Below are 24,872 nucleotides of genomic sequence, written 5' to 3'. Positions count from 1 at the left end.
CATGAACCTGACTGACATATTTAAATGAATCTGTAAACTAATTTGCTCAGCCTGTTCGAGGCTGGAGTCTCCTGGCTTCCGGTATTTACCGCCCCGACTAACAAAAAAACAGTACTGATTTACAAATGTGATGGCCTCACCAGTGGGCTTTGAGGCCATTGGACCCCCTGGGTAGCTGGGAACAGGGCTGGACAGGGCCCTGGCATGACACCCTGACAGTTCCAACCTGGCACATCAGGTTGGCACTGCTAGAGTACAAGAGCAATGTCAAGGGGCACTATCAAGGGACAGGGTCTGAAAGGGAGGGGGAATTGAGGGAGGAGGGCCTGAAGTGAGCACAAGAAGTAGGGGCCTTAAGGAGGTGCTTGGAGCAGGGGCCTAAAATGAAGGTGGTCTTAAGGGGAGAGTTAAACAAAGGGTAACACTCACTTGGGCAGGGTTATGCCAGAGGTGATGGCCAGAGGAGGGAGAGGAGCCGGATCACCATCATACCTGTATGCTGTGAATGGAGTGGGGCAGAGCAGTGTGGTGGCACAGACATTTGGTGATCGGAGGAGCTGATTGCTCCTCTGGCATCAAGGGTCGAAGGTACTACGCATGTCTGCGGGTGTTTTGTGATGTTTGTAGGTGGGGGTGTAATTTTAAGCAAGGGAGGGGGGGCTTTGCCCCTGACGATGTCCCGGGCACTGATCTCCTTGATCCTGAAGCGGGACAAGGATCCCCTGCAGTGTGGGTCTTACAGGCCAATTTCATTGTTAAATGTAGATGCCAATGTGCTGGCGAATGTCTTAGCCATGAGAATTGAGGATTATGTGCCGCAGGAGATCCACGAAAACCAGAAGGGGTTCGTGAAGGGGAGGCAGTTGACCGCGAATGTACGGAGGCTCCTGAACATTATTAAGATGTCAGTGAGGGAGGGGGAGATAGTGGTGGCGATGGACGCTGAGAAGGCCTTCGATAGGGTAGAGTGGGGGTACTTGTGGGAGGTGCTGAAGAGGTTCAGGTTTGGGGAGGGGTTTGTCAGGTGGGTTAGGCTGTTGTACGAGGTCCCAATGGCGAGTGTGGCCACGAACAAGAGGAGGTCTGAGTACTTTCGGTTGCATTGAGGGACGAGGCAGGGGTGTCCCCTGTCCCCCCCTGCTTTTCGCACTGGCGATTGAACGCCTGGCTATTGCACTGAGGGAGTCGAGGAACTGGAGGGGGTTGGTGCGGGGTGGGGAGGAGCATAATGTGTCGCTCTATGCAGATGACTTGCTGCTATATGTGGCGGACCTGGTGGGGGGAATGCCGGATGTAATGAGGATCCTCAAGGAGGTTGGGGATTTCTCAGGGTACAAGCTCAACATGGGGAAGAGCGAGTTGTTCGTGGTTCACCCAGGGGACCAGGAGAGGGGGATTGGCGAGCTCCCACTAAAAAGGGCGGAGAGGAGCTTCAGGTATTTGGGGGTCCAGGTGGCCAGGAGCTGGGGGGCCCTGCATAAACTTAATTACACGAGGCTGGAGGAGCAAATGGAAGAGGAGTTCAAGAGGTAAGACACGCTGCCACTGTCCCTGGCAGGTCGGGTGCAGTCGGTTGAGATGACGGTGCTCCCAAGGTTTCTCTTCCTGTTCCAGTGCCTCCCCATGTTTATCCATAAGGCCTTCTTTAGGCGGGTCAACAGGAGCATAACGGGGTTTGTGTGGGCGCGAGGGACTCCGAGGGTAAGAAGGGTGTTCCTGGAGTGGAGTAGGGATGGGGGGGAGCTGGCACTGCCCAACTTCTGTGGATGCTATTGGGCGACCAATGCGGCGATGGTGCGCAAGTGGGTGATGGAGGGGGAGGGGGCTGCATGGAAGAGGCTGGAGACGGCGTCTTGTGAGGGTACGAGTCTGGAGGCGCTGGCAACGGCGCCGCTGCCGCTCCCTCCAATGAGGTATACCACAAGCCCGGTAGTGGCGGCTACCCTCAAAATCTGGGGGTAGTGGAGGCGGCACAGGGGGGATGTTGGGGCCTCAGTGTGGACCCCAATACGGGGGGAACCACCAGTTTGTCCCAGGGAGAATAGACGGAGGGTTTTCGGGGTGGCACAGGGCAGGGATAAGAAGGTTGGGGGTCCTGTTTGTGGACAGGAAGTTTGCGAGCCTGGGTGAGCTGGAGGAGAAGTATGGGCTCCCCCCGGGGAACACCTTCAGGTAGTTACAGGTAAGGGCGTTTGCCAGGCGGCAAGTGGTCAAATTCCCGCGGCTACTGCCACACACAGGGTGCTCTCGGGGGGGTGGGTGGGAGTGGGGAAGATCTCGGAAACTTACCAGGTAATGCAGGAGGAGGAGGAGGCCTCGGTGGTGGAGTTGAAAGGTAAGTGGGAGGAGGAGTTGGGAGAGGAGATCGAACAGGGGACATGGGCAGATGCCCTAGGGAGGGTGAACTCTTCCTCTTTGTGCGCGAGGCTCAGCCTCATACAGTTTAAGGTGCTGCACAGGGCACACATGACCAGGACAAGGATGTGTCGGTTCTTTGGGGGTGAGGACAGGTGTGTTAGGTGCTCAGGGAGCCCAGCAAATCACACCCATATGTTCTGGGCATGCCCAGTGCTGGAGGAATTTTGGAAGGGCGTAACGAGGACGGTGTCGGGGGTGGTAGGATCCAGGGTCAAGCCGGGCTGGGGGCTCGCAATATTTGGGGTTGCAGGGGAGCCGGAGTGCAGGAAGCGAAAGAGGCCGGTATTCTGGCCTTTGCGACCCTGGTAGCCCGGCAAAGGATTCTTCTTCAGTGGAGGGATGCGAGGCCCCCAAGCGTGGAATCCTGGATCAATGATATGGCGGGGTTTATTAAATTGGGGAGGGTGAAATTCGCCTTAAGGGGATCGGTACAAGGGTTCTTTAGGCGATGGCAACCATTCTTGGACTTCCTGGCAGAACGGTAGACAATGGTCGACAGCAGCAACCCGTGGAGGGAGGGGGGGGGGTTCTATTTTATTTTTGTTTTTTACCCTGGGGGATCTGAGGGGGTGTATATATTTGCTATGTTTGCTTTGTGTTAATTCGGGGTGTTAATTTATTATTTATGTATAGGGGAGGGGGGCACGGGGGTTGTTTTACTTAGTTCTGTATTTAACTGTATTGGGTTCCTTTTTCATTCTGCTGTTGATATTTTGTGAAAATACCAATAAAAATTATTTTTTAAAAAACAACTTAACTTTAAGACCGGGGCACCCTTTAAAAAGGGCGCCAGATCGCTCAAGATTCAGTTTTGCCAGTGTCTTTAGGTCCCCATTCCGAAAAGAATTCTGTGTGGGAGAAATTCCCTAAGAAACTCCAGAAAAATGATGGTGTTGGTGAATTGCAATGGGAATCACGCCAGCACAGGCGACAGGATTCTCACTGGTTTTCCCGTCCAAAATAATTCTTAGTGTGGGATTTACCGGCTTTTCATGCTGGCGGGATATCCTGGTTCCACGCCGGCGGATGGTTTTCCCGGCACCGAGGGGTGCAGTCAACGGGAAATCCCATTGACAACGGTGGGAGCGATAGATCCTGCGGCCTCTGCCGCTGAAAAATATGCGGAAGAGGGACACATCGCAGAACAATGAAAGCATTAAGCATAAACCTAGAATTATCATTCAAAGAATCGAGAGGGATCAGAGGAATATTTTTCACACCGATTTCTTCAGTAAATTTTTTGTATTTTTTAAACTCCAAGTGGTTATTGAGACAGAAATTGCGAACTTGTTTAAAACTGAAAAAAAATTAAACATTTTGGTCATTTAACAGACCTTCCCTTTTGTTCTTCCTCCTCTCCATCCCTTGTATTTGTTCAAAACCTAGCAAATTTCTCACTGTTCCCAATTCTATGAAAGGTCATCAACCGAAACCTTGGGGCGATTCTCTGAAAAAATGACGGGATTTACCCACCGGCCCGCCACATATTTTTCGGTGGCAGAGGCGGCCTGCCACAGGAGTTTTCGCTCCCCGCCATTGTCAATGGGATATCCCGTTGACTGCACCCCTCGGCGCTGGGAAAACCATGCACCGGCGTGGAACCAGAATATCCTGCCGGCATGAACAGCCGGTAAATCCCTTGCCAAGTTTTAAACTTGGATTGTAAACTGACCAACAGTCTGAATTAAGACGATCTATTTCCCCCAGTAACTTTAATTTTTCCTTTCTCTTGACTTTCCAGATGGAATGTGTTTCATGAATGCTTTCTGGACTTCAGCTTAGATTAAAATTGCTGCATGTGTATATTAAAATTGCTGCATGTGTAGAAACAATGGAAGCGTCCAGTTTTGCCACACTAGAAGCATTCCCCACCTCCTGTTGGGCAGTCCCAGTGTCTAGGCTGGGTTTCCACACCATAACACAAGCATCTCAAAATGGCTGTTGGTGTGGAGTCTCCCATCCTTACCCCTAGTTTGAAGGGCTCTCTTGTGGTTGGGGCTGCTGCACATGGGCCTACCTAATCTGCAGAGTCATGTAAAACCTCTGAGTTGTGCCGGATTGAAGCCTGATTGAGTGCTTGGAGATCGGTCCACACCCTGGAGATACCTCCCTAACTGCACTGTGAGTGCACCTCCACCACATGGACTGCAGTGGTTCAAGAAGGCAGTTCACCACCACCATCTCAAGGCCAATTAGAGATGGGAAAGAAATGCTGCCCCAGCCAGTGAGGCCCACATGCCATGAATACAATTTTTATAAAGAACCACATGCTCAATAACGGGGCTCCATGATTGCCTTAGGAGGAGATTGTCTGGTATGTGTTATGGGTCAGGGTTTAGAGAACCCCAGAGTGTATCATGGAGTTCACCTGACCCACAACTTTTAACAGATTGTGGTATGGGGAGCACACGGCCCACTCTACAGGTGTGGTACAGCAAAAATGGAAAAGTATTTTTTTAAAGCAAAACAATGTTTATTCTATAAACTCAGTTAACCTTTTTGAAACATACAGTGAACATCTCAGCAACCATTAATTCAAATACAACCCCCAAAGAATACAACACTAAGTAATCCTTTAAGCTTTCCTTTTAACATCCTTACAACTTAAAAACAAAACCTTTAACAGAAGCACATCAGGTTCAAGTCACTACTGAAAACATTTATAATTCTGAATTCATCAAATGATCAACAGATAGTCTTTTCATGACAGAGAGATCAACAGTACACCTGCTCTGTCTGGCTTCAGCTCCAACAGGGAAAACAAAACTAAAACACACCCTACAGCCTGCTCAAAGACGAAAGTAAAAAGCTGACAGACAGCCCAGCTCCACCCACTCTCTGACATCACTGCAGTAATAAACACCCATTTATAAACACCTTTTTGACTTTCTCGTTATATGATGCTGCTCGGTACTGATAAAAATGGCATTTCCCTAACCTCCACTGCTGGCCTCTGCGAGTCGTCGAGGCAGTCAGGTGGGTGGGGCAAGGAGAGGGACTGCTCATCAGGTACAGTGAGGGAGAATTCAGAATATCCAATTCACCTAACAAGCATGTCTTTTGGGACTAGTGGGAGGAAACCAGAGCCCGGAGAAAACCCACGCAGACACAGGGAGAACGTGCAGACTCCGCACAGACAAGTGACCTAAAGCCAGAAAGCGAACCGAGGACACTAGTGCTGTGAAGCAACGGTGCTAAACACTACTACCGTACCACCCACACATGCCTGACTTGCTATCAGCAGTACATCATCATCTACAGCAAGAGGTGAAGAGCCTGCAAGCCTTGCTCTTGGCTTCAGAGAGCCCCAAGATCATCTTCCTGTACAAAATTAACTCCTTTGCAGCAGGATAAATGGATCTCATGTTTCTTCTTCCAGAAGTACAAGGAGGGAGCTCTGTAAGATCAGCGGCCTAAAAGAAGATAGCTCAGTAATGTCACTGTAGCCTGACTACTAAGGATCAGCAAGTTCTTTTATACCAGTCTGTACACTGAAGCCTAGAGTACATCATCCCAGTCCTTCCTATCCCCTATCATGGAGGTCTTAGATGACAGTAAGTGGGAGTATCTGGGCAAAACGGCACCTTTGCATGAGCTGATGAAGGCCATTGGTCCAGACATGTTGGAAATGTGCAGGAGTATGCTTCTAGATGGCAGCATGTCAGAATCCTTGAGGGAAGGCTCCCTCACCCTCATCTGCAAGCAGACTGGGGAGGAAGAGGAGATTAGAAACTGGTGATCTATTTCACTGCTTATTTTTTTTAAAAATAAAATTTACAGTGCAGGAGGCCATTCGGCCCATCGAGTCTGCACCAGCTCTTGGAAAGAGCACCCTACCCAAGGTCAACACCTCCACCCTATCCCCATAACCCAGTAACCCCACCCAACACTAAGGGCAATTTTGGACACTAAGGGCAATTTATCATGGCCAACCTGCACATCTTTGGACTGTGGGAGGAAACCGGAGCACCCGGAGGAAACCCACGCACACATGGGGAGGATGTGCAGACTCCGCACAGACAGTGACCCAAGCCGGAATCGAACCTGGGACCCTGGAGCTGTGAAGCAATTGTGCTATCCACAATGCTACCGTGCTGCCCTATCATGGACTAAAGATTCTGTCTGAAGGTCGCCACTCTGGTCAACTTGGAGTTGGTGATCCACACTGATCAGACCTGCAGTTCAACTGGTAGACAGCCTCGCACTACTCAGGGACACACTTGCCTCTGTACAAACAGGAGCATGGACACCTGCCTCATCAACTTGGGCCATGAGAAAGCCGTTGGACAGAATATTTCATTGATACATGTGCGGTCCAAAATGCACTTTGAAAAAGGAATCTGCAATTAGAACCATACAAACATCAATAACATAATTTCAATCAATGTATGGGAATTGGAAAGTTTTTTCCAAGCAGATCTGGAGTCAGGCAAGGCTGTCCTTTCTCCTATGCCTTGTTCTTGTAATGTATCAAACATTTTGCTCAGTCTATTGGGAAAGAAACGAGTATAATGGAAGTGATGACACTGGGCAGGGGAGGTCTTCGAATCAAAGCCTTCCTGTACCTGGGCAAACTTTGCCATCTTCTGCTTGGACCTGATGCCAGCCTGCAAACTGTGCGATCAGTTCAAACTGGCCTCTGGAGCCAAAGTTAACTGTGGTAATAATGAAGCAAAGTTCTTTGGGAATTGTTCCAATCAATCCTCTTCCTCCTTTGGAACAATGTCAGACTACCTGAAGGTGCTCGGATTATGGTTCTGAAGGGTTGGGGGTTCACCAAAAACTGGGAGGAGCATATAGGCAAGATCAAACCAAAATTGGATCTGTGAGAGCGATGCTCCTGCTGGGTAGCAAACTGATCATCAGATGCAAGGTCCTCAGGGTGTTGCTGTACATGGTGCTGGTTGGACTATACCCAGCTCCTGTGCTGCAGTGATCAGCCAAGCCACCTTCCACTTTACTGTGGAATTGAAAATGTACCATGTCCACAGGGTCACGATCACGTGTGCAGCCAGATCAAGCTTTACATGGGCTCTCAGTGTACTAACACCAGGAGCTAGATTTTCCACTTGGGTTATGTCCTCAATGCTGGGCTAGAATACAGGTCCCCATCCTGAACTGACTCCGGAATGCAGGTCCCCATCCTGAACTGACTCCGGAATGCAGGTCCCCATCCTGAACTGTCTCTGGAATGGTCATCTGAACCTACTTTCTATGGAAAGATTAATTAATGGGTATAGACCATGCTCAGCGTCCAGCTAAGGACAAAGCACGGGCTTGCAATGCTGGACTGCCAATAAGCAGCCTCTAACACTCAGAAACCTGCAGCCTGTTGTTACAGGGAAGGGTGAGAGAGATATAAAAGTAAAAATGGCCGCAGCTGCCAGACTACCATGATGCGAAGGATGGGTCTGGTCATGTTGCTGCTGAATACTGCAGTCAGTTGGACAGTGTCATCCCATCATCCTTCGTGAAAAGGTTTGCAAGGAAAAAACATTTAACCACAAACCCATCAAGCATATAACATCCTTAAAACCCCATGAAAAGGAGATGGCAGGTCCTATTGGATGGTTCTCTGAGCAGACTGTCAAAGTGGTTTGACAGCACCTCATCGCCAGAATTTTCAAACAAGTGCAGCCATAGCTCTCATGGTGAAATACTTCATGCACACCCAGGGCTCTGTACTCTACAGGCTGTTCCCAGACAACCATCAGCTGTTGCTGGCGTACCATTAATATGATAAATAATGCTCCTCCCACTGCCCAAAACTTGCTGGTCTTCAAGTGCAAAGAACTGTCCATCACTGAGTTTTCAGATTGGCAGTGTCAAATTTCAGGCCATGTGTTGAGGGACGCCAAAAAGCTTGGGGCGGCTGTCACATGGGCTCATTGGGGAAAGGCAACAGTCTGAGGTCCTCCTGCCATAGAACACCAAGGGGCTTAGAACAAGGGTTAAAAACCCTTAGGCCGTATGAATCAGAGAATATTTGACATGAAATGAAAATGGATATTGTAAGTATATCTTAGAACCGGTAAGGAACATCAGAGTGTCACATACTGTATTGAAAGAAATTGAACTGTATTGCACTTTATGTAATCTCAGATTCAAACTTATGTACTTTTATAAATTGCACAAATGCATGTATTTTTTGAATAAAAATAATCAACTGAAAATTACTGGTTTCTGCTGAGATATTCCGTCCACGTTGGTGGGAAGAAACATTCGACTATTATGCAGCCACCATTTGCACATTGGAAAAATGTGTTTTCATGTGTGATTCACAAAGTGCTTGGTAACAGTTAGGAAGGAGAGATTCCAATTTCTATATTGCCTTCTAAAGCTAATTGGGGTATTCCCATTGTTTTCCTGGCTGAGAATTGCACAAGGATTCTGAGAGCATACGAAAGAGAAAGGGTGGTTCATGTCTTCAGTGGTGATTCTTCAGTCAGAATAGTAGCGTGGAGACAGGAGACCTCTTTTATAAGCCTCACCAATGGAAAGAGAGGAGAACTACAAGTAAAAGTTAGCAGTTGATAACTACTTCAACAAAGAGGCAACAAATGGATTTAATACTTTGCAAGCATTTTTATAAATACTGAAAAGAAGAACAAAGTAGTAAATGTGTAAGAATGATCCTGGTGAAAAACAACGGAGTAAAGTAGTTCTGAGGCAGAAGGCAGAGAACCAGAGAATGCAAATGAAGAAATCAAGTGGGGAAAGCAATTGGACTTTACTGCATCTGCTGCAATCTCATCTACATTAGGAAGATCAAATATAGGTTGAATGAATGCTTTATCGATCTTCCTTGGCCTACCACTTCAACTTCACTCCCCATTCTCACTCTCACCTTGCCAACTTTGGCATTATTCTAACAAAGCCCAGCACAATCTCATGGGATAGTCTAATGATTCTGTCGTCCCATGCTCAAGAGGGAGAGCAGGACAGAGTAAGACTAGCAATACTGTAAGCGAGTATGGCTTCCCACTTTGAGCACAAAATCACACGTTGTGCCTCATCTATTACTCAGCCTTTGTTCCTGTGATCTCCATATTGATATCAGGACTTCAGATCTTAAATTTTCAATTCCAAGATTGATTTTGCTCAGTTGTTAACATTCTTCCACAAGGTGCGTAGGTTGTGAATTCAATCACCACATCCCCAAGACTTCAGCTCAGGAACAAGAGCAATATTCCAGTGCACTATTGAAAAAAGTGCTGTCCTTTGGATGACTGGTTCAAGTAGATGTTAATTAAAGAAAAGCAGGAAGGTCCAAAGTCCTGGCCTGGCCACAATTTCTGTCTCAGCTGGTAGCACCAGAAGGATTCACTGGTCATTTATTGGATTTCTATTGTGGAATATTACCGTGTGCAAATAGCTGCCATGTTACAGAGAATTGCAGCACAGCACAAAGTTACTGCACATTTGGCCCTACTGGTCAATGCCAGTGTTTATACAATACACAAGCTTCCTCCTGCTCTAATGATCTGTTCCCAGTCCGCGAACTGCAGTTCAACGTAATCCATTATGCATGAAGCATCTTACGGTATGTTCCTGAGTTATGAGGAAGAAGCATGTAAATATAAGCATTTCTTGTTTTTCACACAAGAACACAAAAATATAGGCTGCCGCCCCATGCGCATTAGAGTGAGTGTTGCACTGTCAGAGGTGCTGTTTTTCAGATAAGTCACCGAGGCCCCGCCTTCATTTTCGGATAGATGTAAAAGATTCTGTGGCATCATTTCTAAGATGAGTGAGGAGTTATTCCTAGTGTCCTGGCTCAATATTTATCCCATAATCAACATCACTAAAGCAGATGATATGGTCATTCCCATATCATGTTGTTTGTGGGATCTTACTGTGCACAAATTTCCGACAGCACAACAGCAACTACACTTCAAAATGTACTTTGTTGGCTATAAAGCACTTTGGGGCATCTTGAGATCACTAAAGGCACGAAATGCAAGTCAATTTCTTTTCTTATGACCTGTTTCCTCATTTATATCCCTTCCACCTCAGGGTTTTTTTTCTCCTCACATTTTCTACTTCTAATGCCATGCAGACGTCCGACTGAGAGAGCCCTTGAATGTCATCCGACAATTTTTCACCTCTAACATTTTAAATGCTATTAAAGACTTTATAAAAGTAGTTAGTATGTCGGTATTCTTGACCTTTACCTCCAATCTTTGCTTTGGTCATCCGTAAAATGGGTCTGTACTACATCATTTCTGGCAAAGGGTCTTCACCCAAAACATTAACCTGTCTTTCCACTTTCCAAATGTCAATATACCTGTGTATTTCCAGTACTTTGTAATTGACCATTTTTAATTGCTCTGATTGGCAAAGATTGCTTGGAATAGTATATCGACTTCATCCCATGTTTGCTGAAGGCCTCATTAGTCACAGTTGGCCACGTTTTAAATTCTATTAAATTGGTTGAGGACTGAAGTGCAAAGCTGCCTTATGATGCTACAAAGTGGCCACCCGTTACACCACAGAGTGTTCTAATTTTTTTTTAAATCTGCGGAATCTGGGATCCTTTATAAAAAGACAAGTAAGTATATAGAGAATAAAAAATGAGTGAGATTATGAAAAATGCATGAGGTTATGAATATGGTGCTTCCCGATTAAAGCAAAGACTGGATATGTTGCAAAGCAGTTGCATATCAAGGAGTTGAGATGAAGTTTCGCACCATAAGAGCGAAATTTGAAACTCCGTCCTGATTTTTCCTTTCTGAAGCTGGAGATTGTGGGGGAGGGATAGTTCTTTTTTTTAAATCAATAACAGATGTCTTGGCAAACAGCAAAAGATGTCATGTTCCAGTTTGAACTCATATACTGTAGTATCACATGGCTTGAACAGCATAATTTATTGTATGCTATAATGGAATGTTAAGTATTTTTTCTCTGTGTTTATATGTTATTCTACATTTGATTATGTCAGAAATAATAGGAACAGAAATTCAGCCATTTACAATTATCAGAATCCAATGTGACAGTCTAGAGGCCTAGAAATCCAGTACTGCCCAGAAGACAGTAGAGGCATGGAAACACTATCACCTGCAAGTTCCCCTCCAAGTCCTACACCATCCTGACTTGGAAATGTATCACTGATCCTTCATCACTGCTGGGTCAACAGCCTCTCAAACAGCCCTGTGCTGTCTCCACAACAACTGCACATTTTCAAGAGGGCAGCTTATTGCCACCTTCTCAAGGGTAATTAGGGATGGACAATAAATGCTGGTCTTGCTGGCAACTTCCTAATGCTGTAAACAAAATGTAAGCAACAAATATTGTAATCTATTATTGATTGTAAATGTATGTTTCAAATATCAGAGCTGTGTAATTATAAATATCTGCGCAACTGGTAGTGCCAAATAACTCATGAATGAGCATCAAAACCTGGTTATGGTCAGTATTGCTAGTGACAATGCTCTTGATGCATGTGTTGCACAAGTGACACATACTCACCAGCGCTCATGTCTTTGGCCCTTGAAATTTAGATACAGAAAATTATCATGGAGAGTCAGCATTTGTGGGAGTTGGGAGTGGTGGGCAGAGGGAAAAATAGGGATTGGGGGGAGAGTTGGAAACTGAGGGAACGCCAACAATTTGAGAGGAGTGAGCGGCAGAGATAGGGAGGCAGCGGGAGCAATCAGGAAGGAACATAGAACATAGAACATTACAGCGCAGTACAGGCCCTTCGGCCCTCGATGTTGCGCCGACCTGTGAAACCACTCTAAAGCCCATCTACACTATTCCCTTATCGTCCATGTGTCTATCCAATGACCATTTGAATGCCCTTAGTGTTGGCGAGTCCACTACTGTTGCAGGCAGGGCATTCCACACCCTTACTACTCTCTGGAGTAAGGGACAATGTTTGCAGAGGTGTGGAAGGAATAACACTCAACGTTTAGGGGGGACAATAATTGGGGGATGCAAGAGTAGCAATCAGGATGAACAGCAATTCAGGGAGAGCAAATGGGAGAGGGAGAGGAGCAGCAACAACAGCGGGCATGGAACGGTGAAAATTGGAAGGAAAATAAGCAGCTGGCAGTAGCCTGCATTCTTTTAATGTAAGGTCGAGAGGAACACTCTGTAGTGATAGCGTGGTTGTGTTGTAATTCACCGACTGACCACTAGGAGTCTCACTACTATATAAGTGAATGTTAGAGTCAGGTGACCCCTCAGACTGGCTGGAGGAAGCTGGAGAGAGGTTGCTTGTGCTTGATCTTACTGTTATCTATCTGTTGTTTTGGATATGGTTTACCTACAGTTAATGTTAATAAATCATTTATAGCTTTAGCTACAAGTGTTCTTGTAATATAAATCAGGCCTACTGACAAGAACATTACACACTCCTACGTGGTTGCCTGCCGCCGACTGTCCCTGGGCAAACCAGTTTTATGGTGGAGCTCTTAAACAGGTATCAAGACTCTTGTTTGCAGATGGAAAAGACCTAAACGTTTTCAAACGTGGGAACTGCAGGTTGGCCAATTTACCAACCAGTGCACTTTTGGCTTGTAGTGGACATTGTGCTTCCTGTCTGCCATCTTGGAAGCTTAGGAGGCCATTTAACATCTGAAAATTTGTGTTACACAACCAAATATTTAGGCCAAGTTATTTTTCCTATTGGTTCAGTGTAGAATCTAGTTAGGAGCTACTGCATTTAATCCGTTTACTTAAACATTAGGCCAAATCTTCCGGATTATGGAACATCAGGGACCAGACGTATGACTCAGGATGCTTATTGGAACCCTGAGGAAGTCTTGCTGAGCTAACCTTCATGGGAATTGCTTGGGAAGCAATTACCCTGCCGGACAATTCCCCTGCTCCCTGGGACTCTCCACAAATGTCTCTGACTCTGAAGGAGAGTTAAAGACTTCAGACAGTTCCTAGTGTACTTATCTGAGTAGTTACCCAGGGAATGTTAGATAGGAAAACCTGGTCTGACTCCACAACTGACCCGCGCTCCCCACCTCCCTCCCATATCATGCACAGCGAGCCACTAACTTTCCACTCAACGTCCTGACAACCAGCATGACCGCTCAACTATCGCCGTGACCCCCCATGCCCTCCCAACCTGACTACTCTTCCCAACCACCCAACTACAACCCCCTGATCTGACCTGACCAGCCCCTGACCTGTCTACCCACCTGGCACCTCATCCAATTACCATCCTCCTCACATATCATCTCACCCAACTGCCACCCCACCCATCTGTACTTGTCTTTGTATTTTCTGACATCGGCCCTTTGTAACGTTATGTACATCAAATGTGCCATCTGAATGAATACAGCAGTGTTTGCTAGATTATGCCAAAGAGAACGAATGCAGTACATTTTGGCAAATGTTTACAACTGCTGACCCTGCTGTACCACTTCAAAATACATACCCATTGATCACAATTAAAATTACACACAAAACTTGATACCAATAAGTTAACACTATTCTACATGATGAGTGTTCAATAATTTAGAAAAAATATTGATAGCTGTGTGAAAATGCCTTTTTTTAACACAACTGCCTTGGTTATTAATATCAAAGTCGAATTTAGACAAATAAGAGGTGACATTGAAAAATATAAGAAGCTTGATAGGGTAGTCACTGAGAAATTATTTCCCCTGGTTGATGGATCTAGAACATGGGGGGCTCCACCTTGTGATAAGTGGTCTATCTTTTAGGGCTGAGATGTGGAAAATTGAATGGCGGGGCAAGCTCGACAGGCCATAGCTCCTATTTCCTTTGTTCTTATCTTAGTGCATGTGCATGAGCAGTTGGGAATGGTTGTGAACTACCTGAACAATGTTCTGTATTCTATTCTTCAGCAACCTTCACCTGCAATGTGCTGATGACCCTGATGAACGACGTGAAATTTGGAGAAATGGCCTCTTACAAGGAACTCGCAACAATGGCAGGCAACTCAAAAGCAGCGAGAGCTGTGGGAGGAGCCATGAGAGCTAATCCTGTAAGTTTACATCAGTAACTTAGATCGTGAAAAGCCACAATACCAATATTTTGTACCAGACTTCCTTGCTTACTGAAATTGTGAAATTGCAAGTTCAGATAACTAGGAAGGTGTGTTTTAGGCATTTTTATAAAAATATTTGTCAATTCAATCCAAAAATTGTTGGGCTAATTTTGAATAGGTACAGGGAGCCTACTCATATCGGGAAATTGTGGTGCAGTTTGCACTGTTTTCTGTTTATTATTAATGATAAGAGATTGGGGAACTTGATCATGACCTGTGCTTCAAACTGGCAAGACTCTCTTTGGCAGCTCACCTTCGCAAAACTTACCTTTTGCCATCTGCTAACTTCCATGCAATGGTTGAAAAACTGAGAAAATAATGTTTCAAATTAATCTTTCTGGAGGCAAATTTATGTTGCATGGGTAGTGAAACTGTCTGCATGAATTCCTTCAGCGACATAGGTCATGAACACAATTTGTAATTAGCCCACAACAAACAGGAAGGCTTCAATTCTGTGTCTGTGCTGAGTTAAGGGCGTGGAATGCCCTGCCTGCAACAGTAGTGGACTCGCCAACACTAAGGACATTCAAATGGTCATTGGATAGACATATGGACGATAAGGGAATAGTGTAGATGGGCTTTAGAGTGGTTTCACAGGTCGGCGCAACATTGAGGGCCGAAGGATCTGTACTGCGCTGTAATGTTCTATGTTAACTATCTCAGCCAGGCTGACATTTGTGATCAGTGCCTCCCTGCCTCTGGACAAAGGAGGATGAAAAATCAACCAACAGATTGTGCTCCTTCTCGCTTTTTTCTGGTTCCTGTTGCAAGTTTGTGTGCTAAGTTTCAGAATCTAACCTGGCTGTCCACATACACATACAAATCTTGCAGGAAAGATGCTGGTTTCAACTATATCCCAGCAGAAGCCAATGTCTTCAGAATAGAATGAGGTGAGAAAAAGGGGGAGAAATTTGTAATAAAAATAATTAAGTACAAACTGACAGACTGTGGGTGCGATTCTCCCAATCCCTGCACTGCAGGCAAGGAACCATTGAAGTAAAATCAGTGTGGAGCGTGCATGAGTGGTTGAGGTCAGCAGTCATAACATTTTTTCCCCCACCTAACAGCTCATGAAACTGCCAAAGTACAGCGGGTATGAAAGTGGGCATCAGACTCAGCTAATGAAAGCCAACCCTTGCTTCTGTATTAGCTAAGGTATTGGATGGGAGACTGCTCTTTAATTAGAGTCAATGGTACTCTGTAATCAGATGACACAAAGTGTACCTCTGTAAAGCGGGATTGGTCCTGGCAGTTGTACCTCACTGCCCTATACTGCTACCCCCCCCACCCCCCTCCCTCAGTGCAGTACTGTATAATCACACAGTGCTCCATTCAAAAGTCCAACTGAAAACAAAGGTTTCTTTGAGGGAAGTGAAATTTGAACGTCTGCTAAATCACGTCTTCAAACCAATGACCCTGTGGTTAGAATTCTGAGGTTTAAGGATGAGATTCACTAGGCCGCCATCACATAATTAACTTGTTAAAATTAGAAATTATTGAAACTGTCTTTATTTGTTCTATTTTGTATCGCAAAACGTTTCTATACTCAAGCCACACATCATGTTATGATGCTATTGTACTACACAGGAAACAAATGGGCCATCTTCTATTTAAAATGTCCTGTAAACCGAATAATATGATGTAACTTTGGCCATATTTAATTAAATATTTTAAGGTAGGGTGAACATAACTAGAACGACATTAATATTATATATGTCAATGCCTTCTGCAATGAATTTCTTGAACAATGTGTTAGTGAAATATTTGAAGGAAACTACCCAGCAGCTGAACAGAGAAAAAGTAGATAAATGCTGGTGGTCTTTCATCACATCATCAGTTTTGTCTGTTTCCAACAGTTCCTGATTTTGTTTTCCAATTTCCAGCATTCACAATCTTTTTGTAGAATAATGGAAATTTCAAGGCACCATAATGCTTGAACTGGCGCTACTGTCCCCACAGGAGCTATCTATGCTAATCCCATTTCCCTGCTTTTTCCTAAGTAGCCTTTAATATTTTCATCTTCAAGTTTAATTCTCTCTGAAAATGGTATTAATCACAACTTTCATTAGCTATTTACGATAAAATGTTACATTTAAAAGTAGAATGCATTGTGCCCAATTTTCCAGGCGTAAATTGGGTGCAAAGCATCATTTTAGCAGTGAGACATCCTGTGTCCACTCTGCATAGCTGTTGCAACTGCTATCAATTTTGGGTGGCCTATTTGATAAGTATTCAGCGCACACACGTAAAACAGGCAAGAATCCAACAAATATGTGTTAAAGGACCCCTTGAATAAATCAGTCATGGGGGCCTGCTCCATTCAGCATTCCTCAACGATATTTGCAGCCACCAACCAAAGGTAAGTTTTTGAAAGTTTCAGAAAATGAGGACATCTGCCTCTAACCCCCTTTCAGGCAGTCAGTTCAACTCCTATCACCGAGGACCCCCCCCCCCCCCCCCCATCCTGAACACACTATGGGAGGGTGCCTGCCTCACCCCCCACCGTCCCCCCAACACCCACGCAGGGCACACCCAGCCCGATCGCTCCCATGCAAAAAATGCCAGTCTGGCACCTTGGCAGTACTAGGCTCGCTCTCAGGTGGCACTGCCAAGATGCCAGACTGACACTGCCAGGGTGCCCAGGTGGTACCAGCAGTGCCAGGTCACCACCACCTCCATAGGACATGCAGCTGGGGGCCTCCAATCCTCTCAGAGACCCCCACAAGTACCGTTCTGTCTGGTCAAATTTAAATCCAAATCGGCATTGAACTCAGTGACGTTATCAAAGCACCGGAAGAGATCAGTGGAATCATCCATCGTGGGGTTAGTGCTGAATGGCGCTCACCCAAGGTCTTCGAGGTGAAGGGGATGAATCCCAAAGCCTCAATACCTCGCGAATCTGCACATTTGAATGAGGATAGCTGTCTCGCTCTAATATGCAGATTTGCCAAAATGTGATCCCGTCCAAAATGGGCAGGGTTTACATTGCATCACGCGATCTCATGAGGCGTTGCAAGCCGGGTAGGTCTCAGGAGCCAGGTCTCCTGGATTTTTTTGGCCACACAGCACCATGGTGAGCTGCTTTTCCGGTGCAGCGTGACCATTGGATCACACCTTAAGTGTGGGATTGACCAGTGACAAATTACCCAAACCCCCAAACAATAACTAAGTGTGGGTAAATACAAATCTGGGGCGAAATTCTCTGGAAACGGCGCGATGTCCGCCGACTGGCACCCAAAACGGCGCCAATCAGACGGGCATCGCGCCGCCCCAAAGGTGCGGAATGCTCCTCATCTTTGGGGGCCGAGCCCCAACATTGAGGGGCTAGGCCGACGCCGGAGGAGTTTCCGCCCCGCCAGCTGGCGGAAACGGCCTTTGGTGCCCCGCCAGCTGGCGCGGAAATGACATCTCCGGGCGGCGCATGCGCGGGAGCGTCAGCGGCCGCTGACAGTTTCCCACGCATGCGCAGTGGAGGGAGTCTTTTCCGCCTCCGCCATGGTGGAGACCGTGGCGGAGGCGGAAGGGAAAGAGTGCCCCCACAGCACAGGCCCGCCCGCGGATCGGTGGGCCCCGATCGCGGGCCAGGCCACCGTGGGGGCACCCCCCGGGGCCAGATCGCCCCGCCCCCCCCCCCCCCCCAGGACCCCGGAGCCCGCCTGCGCCGCCTTGTCCCGCCGGTAAGGTAGGTGGTTTAATTTACGCCGGCGGGACAGGCAATTTATCGGCGGGACTTCGGCCCATCCGGGCCGGAGAATCGAGCGGGGGGGCCCGCCAACCGGTGCGGCGCGATTCCCGCCCCCGCCGAATATCCGGTGCCGGAGACTTCGGCAACCGGCGGGGGCGGGATTCACGCCAGCCCCCGGCGATTCTCCGACCCGGCGTGGGGTCGGAGAATGTCGCCCCAGGTTCTCACCCAAAGATCTGATGGGAAACACCTCACCAAATGCACACAAAATGACACTTAGGGCACTCTGGACAGGTTTTGGAGTTGAATTGTGTCTGGTTTTTCAGGGAGTATTGCGTCAGCCCTGCCAGCGAGTTTCCCACCGCTATTCAATGACATTTCCTTGGGCCCTCGGGCGTTTCTCACTGGTTTGGCAGATTTTTCTTTAACACTGGCGAGCTGACCTCAAAGATAAGGCCTCCATTTTGAACGGTTGCCCCAATCTCTGTGGGTCCGCACCCAATGGCATTGTCATCCCCACACACATGGGCACTACCACCCCCACCCCAAGTGAGGACACTCTACTAGGGTATCCCTGGGGGCTCCCCTCTTCAGGCCCCCCAAGCCCCCTTACAGTACCCTCTCCATTCCCAGATGTGACCTGTCACTCCTGCCAAACTCCTGGAGACCCCTACTTACCTGCCCGGCATACCCCCACAATTCGAACTTCCCCCCCACCTTCTTTTCATGGGCATAGCCCCCTCAGCCCCTGACCCTTGGGAGTGCCACTCTGGCACTCGGGTGCACTGGCACCCAGGCAGTGCTCTAACCAGCTTGGTAGTGCCACCTGATCACCTTGCCAGTGCCAGGGTGGCAGTGCGAAGGTGCCAGCTGGGCAGTGCCAAAGTGCCCATGTTCCAGTGTAACGTGGCAAGAGAATCGCACTCGGAGTCATTTTTTTCGTGGATTGTGCCCATACTAGCCATTGCCTGTCGACTGTCAGGTTTTGTTTAGTTTATTTTCGCAATCCACCATAATTTGCTGCTCATGTATTCACGGTTTCCTATGTTTAGATTTCAGACACTAGTTTCAAAATGAACGATATCACTTTCAAACTTAATATAAAATTCTATCACATCATGGGCACTATTTACTAAGGGCTTCTTTACAGCAAGGTTGTTAATTAACCCTTTCTTATTACAAAATACTCCATCTAGAATAGCCCGTTCCATCGTTGGTTCTTTAACATGCTGCTGCAGAAAACGATTTTGTACACGCTCCAGGAAGTCATCCTCCACAACATTAGTGCAAATTAGGCTTATTCAGTCTATATGTAAATTAAAGTTACCCATTAGTACTGTATTTCTGTGTTGCATGTAGCTCGAATTTGCTTATTTAGACGGTGTTCAACATTTCCACTGCAGTTTGGTGGCTATAAACAACTCCCTCCAATATTTGCTACTCCTTGCAGTTTCTACCCAAACTGATACTACATCTTTATCTTTTTGTAATGTACTGATCTTGTCACTTATTAACAGTGCTACCCCACCTCCTTTTCCTTTATGTCTATCCTTTCTGAATGCTGACTATTAAGTTCCCAGTCTCGGTCATCCTGTAACCTCATCTCCGTGCTCGCAATTAAATCATACCTATTGACCTCTATTCATGCTGTCAAATCATCTCTCTTATTGCAAATACCATGAGTATTCAGATAGAGTGCCCTTAACTTTATAATTTTAAACATTATTTTGCATCTGGATTGTATTTAATGTTTGCGTCATCTGCCTTCTAATCTGGCTTTCTACTTTTCTGCTTCCTGTTACCAGTTTTGTTTCCTTGCTAATCTAGTTTAAGGCCTCCTCAAAAGCAAATCTCCCTGTGAGGATGTTAGTTCCAGTTCTGCTAAGTTGAAACCCGTCCATCTTGTAGAAGTCCCACCTATGCTGGAACCAGTCTCAATGCCTCAGAAATCTGATGTCCTCCCTCTTGCACCAATTCTCCAGTCACGTGTTCAATCACTCCTTCATCCTATTCCTATGCTCACCAGCTTCTGGCACTGGGGGTAATTCTGAGATTACTGCTCTTGAAGGCCAGTTTTGTAATTTTATACCTAGGTCCCTGTAGTCTGCTTTCAGGGTCTCTCTTCCAACCTATGTGGTTGGTACCAATGTAGACCATGACCTTTGGCTGTTCACCCTCCCCCAGAAGAATCACCTGCAACTGCTCTGTGACATCCTTGACCCTGGCACCATGGAGGCAATATACCATCCTTGAGTCACATCTATAACCACAGAAACACCTGTCCACTCAATAACAGATCCACTAGCACAATTAAACTGCCACTCAAAGTGCCCTCCTGTGCAGCTTAGCCACCCATCATACCATGGGATTTGCTCTTGCTGCATTCCCATGAGGAGCCATCACCCTCATCAGTATCCAAAATAGAAAACTGATTAGTAGACAATTGACCCAGCTGTCTGGTACTCTTACACTGCCTGGTGGTCACCCATTCCCTCTGCCTGCATGCTGCTAACCTGCTATCCACATAGTTCACTGCCACGTGCATGCACCACAGTGATTTTAGCCTCTGCTCAAGTTCCAAAATCCAAAGCTCAAGCTCAGTGACGCTTTCTGCAGATGTGGTTGTCGAGGGCACATGGTGGGTCCATGACTTTTCCCATTCCACAGTATGCGCATTGCCATCATTCAAGCTGCTGTGTCCTGCCTTAACGTTTACAAAATATTTATTATATGTAGAATAACATACCAGTTACTCACCAATCAGCTTTTGTCTCCGTAAGAACCAAAAAAAGAACCAACTTGCACTCTTCACCGAACTCCATCCCTTTCTCCCTCCCCTCCTCACTCCCCCCTCTCCTCCTTCCCCTCCCCCACTCCCCTCACCCCCATCTACGCTACTCTCAACCCCTCTCCCTCTCTTCCACCACTCTCCACCTCCTCGCCCACCTTCTCCTTCGCACCCCATCTCACTCCTCTCTCCTCTCCTCCTGCCTCGCCTCCCTTGCCCCCTCCTCCTGAATCATCCCCTCCTCTCGACCTGCCCCCCCTCTCAACCTGCCTTCGCCCACCGCTTCCCGCCTCGCCCCCCTCCTCCCGCCTCGCCCCCCTCCTCCCGCCTCGCCCCCCTCCCGCCTCGCCCCCCTCCTCCCGCCTCACCTTCCCTGCTCCCGCCTCGACCCTTCATCCTGCCTCGCCCCCTCCTCCCGCTTCGCCCGTTCCTCCCGCCTCGCCCGTTCCTCCCGCCTCACTCCCTCCTCACCCCCCCTCCTCCCGCCTCGCCCCTCCTCCCGTCTCGACCCCCCTCCTCCCGTCTCGACCTTCCGCCTCGCCCCCTCCTCCTGCCTCACCCCCCTCCTCCTGCCTCGCCCCCCCTGCCTCACCCCCCCGCCTCACCCCCTCTCCTGCCTCACTCCCTCTCCTGCCTCACCCCCCCTCCTGCCTCAACCCCCCCTCCTGCCTTAACCCCCCCTCCTGCCTCAAACCCCCCCTCCTGCCTCAAACCCCCCCTCCTGCCTCACCCCCCCCCTCCTGCCTCACCCCCCCCCTCCTGCCTCACCCCCCCTCCTGCCTCACCCCCCTCTTGCCTCACCCTCCCCTCCTGCCTCACCCCCTCTCCTCTCCTTCCCCACCACTCTTCTCCCTCCCCTCGAGATTAGCTGTGATCATATTGAATGGTGGAGCAGTCTGAACATGCTGGATGGTCTTCTCTCCTGTTTATCGTGTTTGAATGCTCATATAATCCAACAAGCATTCATTTATCGTTAGCTCGCTACACGTAATTCATCAGAAGACAAAAGATGAGTCGTTATTGGCTGCGAAATGCAATGTTATTTCTACAAATTATGCCAAGGACACTATGGATCAACTCACTTTTACAGAGGAAAGAACTTCAAATACTTTTCTTTATTTCAGATTGATTGTAATGTCTGTGGTCCTCAAAGGGCAAATGTGGAGTTCAATTAACAAGCTCATTAGGACACTACAAGGGACTTGTAAAAGAATCATAAAGGCTCTTGGGAGTAAGGGAATGTAGGACTGATTAGTTCAAGGTCATTTTAATGACTGCCATGCAGGTTAAGCAAGATCACTGGCAGTGGTTACTATAAGGAATAGTCTAAATAAATAGGATTTTGTGCAAATTTATCTTGTTATGTATGTCTACAGTTCAAAGCTTAGTATCCCCGAAGTTGCTTGGTGCAGTGCTCGTTACAGAGACATAAAACAATCTCTTAACTGACCAATTTGGCCGACATACCCATGCCAAAATGCAAAGACTGCCTAATCATAATAGCTCTTCCATATGAGCATTCAGGATGCACACCGGACTGTGTGTCTTTCACATGTTCGTTAAAAGGTTTAAGTAAGGATAAAACTCATTTTAAAATTAGTTTGTCCCAGTGCCTGATGCACCACATGATAAATTAATTTGACAACTTGTGGAACAAACAGGCAGCAAGGACCTTTTCGCAGTACTATTCCAAGGGCATGTCCACTACATTCAGGTTTGTTACTGGTTTGTCCCTCTCGGTTGTTTGAAAATCCCCACCTAACCTACACATCTTTGGACTGTGGGAGGAAATCGGAGCACCTGGAGCAAACCCATGCAGACACGGGGAGAAAGTGCAAACTCCACACAGACAGTGACCCAAGGCTGGAATTGAACCGGGGATCCTGATGCTGTGAGGCAGCAGTGCTAACCACTCTGCCGCCTTAAATTAATTAATTGAACTTAAATTCCACAAGCTACCAAGGTGAGATTTTAATCCTTACCCGCAAAGCATGAATCTAGACCTATAGATTACCGATCCTGTGACATTACCACTATGCCATCATCACTCTTATTCAACAAACACATAAATCTTAACTTCATTTAACATTAGGAGTGTAGCTGGGGGGCTGGTCTCTCATATCAGACACACACACACACACACTCTCCTCTCTCTCTCTCACACACACACACACACGCACACAATCACTCTCACCTCTCTCTCACACTCACATCCCACTCACTCACATCTTCCTCTTACATACTCGCACTCCCATCTGTCTCACTCTCACACTCGCACCTCTACATACATACTCACCTCTCTCTCACACAACCCTCTCTCCTGCATCCCTCCCCCCCCCCCCATGCACACACATGTGCGTGCACACAAATACACACAGACACTTACTTCTCTTTCCCTCACTCTGCCATTCTCTCACCTGCCTCTCGCTCTTTCACACACACAAACACTTACTTCCCTCACTCGATGGCTGCTTCCATTCTGCACCATTGCCCACTGCCTACCTTGCTCCATGGCTGTCTCCCCACTCCACAGCCTTTTCCCCTCCCAACTTATAGCCGCTTTTTGTTCCGCCTCATGGCTGCTGCCTACATCACTTTGCCATCCACTCCTTTCCTTGCTTTAGCCCTGGCCTGGACCTTTGAGGACTGACGTCCCTGATGTTTCCCACTTGTCCAATCAGAGACTGGCTTCTCACTCTATTGGCTGCTCATAGGTTCACTAATGAGCCTATCAGCAGCCAGTGCAGGGAAAAACCACATCTGATTGGACAAGCAGTTTCATAGCATTTTTGAAATGTTATACATTTGCTTGGCCTATCACGGAACCATGGGATGTATCCAAGGAAACCCAGGGCTTCCTTCAGACCCAGTTTTGCAAACCTTGCTCAGACTATGTGTCGGTCAATTTCTGAACTGATGCTTGGCAGGGGCTGATTGAGTGAAACTGCATCTTCAAGAATGTTGACCTGCTGAAGTGGCAACAGGGATTTCACATCAGTTCCTGAACATGAAAGAGAGGAACAAAATTATCTCTCAATCCAAAGGGAGAGGAAAGAGAGAAGTCACTGGTTCAAGCCAAAATCTAAAGAAATTATGCACGACATCTCCTCCAGCTGTGGGACTCACCATGGCCATAACCTTCCCACAGCCAGTGATGACCTGCATGCCTCTTGCATGGGGAGTGGATGTGTAGGCGGCATCAGCCTTCTCCGATCGTGGGTCCTGTCAGACGTTATGCGCGGCCTCCTCCTGCAAGAAAGAAGAGGAAGCGATAGTGACATCCATGTGAGGAATTTAAAGAATGTGTGCACATCATGGTCGAATAGTTTGTGTAATGAGTGAGATGTGAGCTGTTGGGAAATACAAGTTTCAGCAGTGGGAAGAGTAGCATGTGCAGAGTATGGAGGTGGGAGGAAAGAGATGTGAAGTGAGGTGCTGTGATTGTAGGAATGTGAAGGGAAGCGGGCGGAGGAAGAATTATAAATACTGAAGCAGCAGCTGTGAGGACCCAGTAATTGGGTTGAGATCACTTAACCTCTATTAACATTGTAGTCACGTTGTAGGAGGTAAACTCCTAGTGTTTACCTCTGCCCGCTGGTGTAGGAAGAGTTGCTTGGATGGCTTCTTGGCCTCTCGGGAAAACCAAATCTTCCCCCTCCAGGTCACTGTCTAGCTGCTTTGCAGCCATTTTTCTCCATCCAGGCATATCGTACTATCTAGGGCCAAAGTGTACCTCCCTGTACGAGATGTGACTGTCTTTAGGTTACGTCACTGAACCTCAATTTCCCTCCTCCTCAGCCCATGGTGCTACCTTTCACACCTACTCAAGTATGCAGGCAGTGCTATTTATTGGACAGCAAGTTAACATGTTCCCTGTAGCGCAAGCTCCTTGCTCTTCCCCGCTGTTTCTTGGCACAGCAAATTGTTCGGTGAATGTTAGTATTAAGTTGAGT

At 47.3% G+C, this 24,872-nt stretch overlaps 1 protein-coding gene across 5 annotated transcripts in view; it reads left to right on the top strand.

Annotated features, from left to right (window-relative positions):
- The window catches only part of mgmt (O-6-methylguanine-DNA methyltransferase), a 735,973-nt gene that overhangs the window by 560,478 nt on the left and 150,623 nt on the right, over window positions 1–24,872 (top strand). For all 5 annotated transcript variants that reach the window (XM_072479183.1, XM_072479179.1, XM_072479180.1 and 2 more), the window contains one exon: window positions 14,244–14,383. In XM_072479183.1, the coding sequence (XP_072335284.1) occupies window positions 14,244–14,383 (140 nt within the window). The remainder of the gene's footprint in view (window positions 1–14,243; window positions 14,384–24,872) is intronic.

Source organism: Scyliorhinus torazame, chromosome 16 (genome assembly GCF_047496885.1).
Source record: "Scyliorhinus torazame isolate Kashiwa2021f chromosome 16, sScyTor2.1, whole genome shotgun sequence".
NCBI classification, from domain to species: Eukaryota; Metazoa; Chordata; class Chondrichthyes; order Carcharhiniformes; family Scyliorhinidae; genus Scyliorhinus; species Scyliorhinus torazame.
The sequence above is the reverse complement of the archived record's forward strand: the minus strand, read 5'-3'. Positions and strand labels throughout refer to the sequence as shown.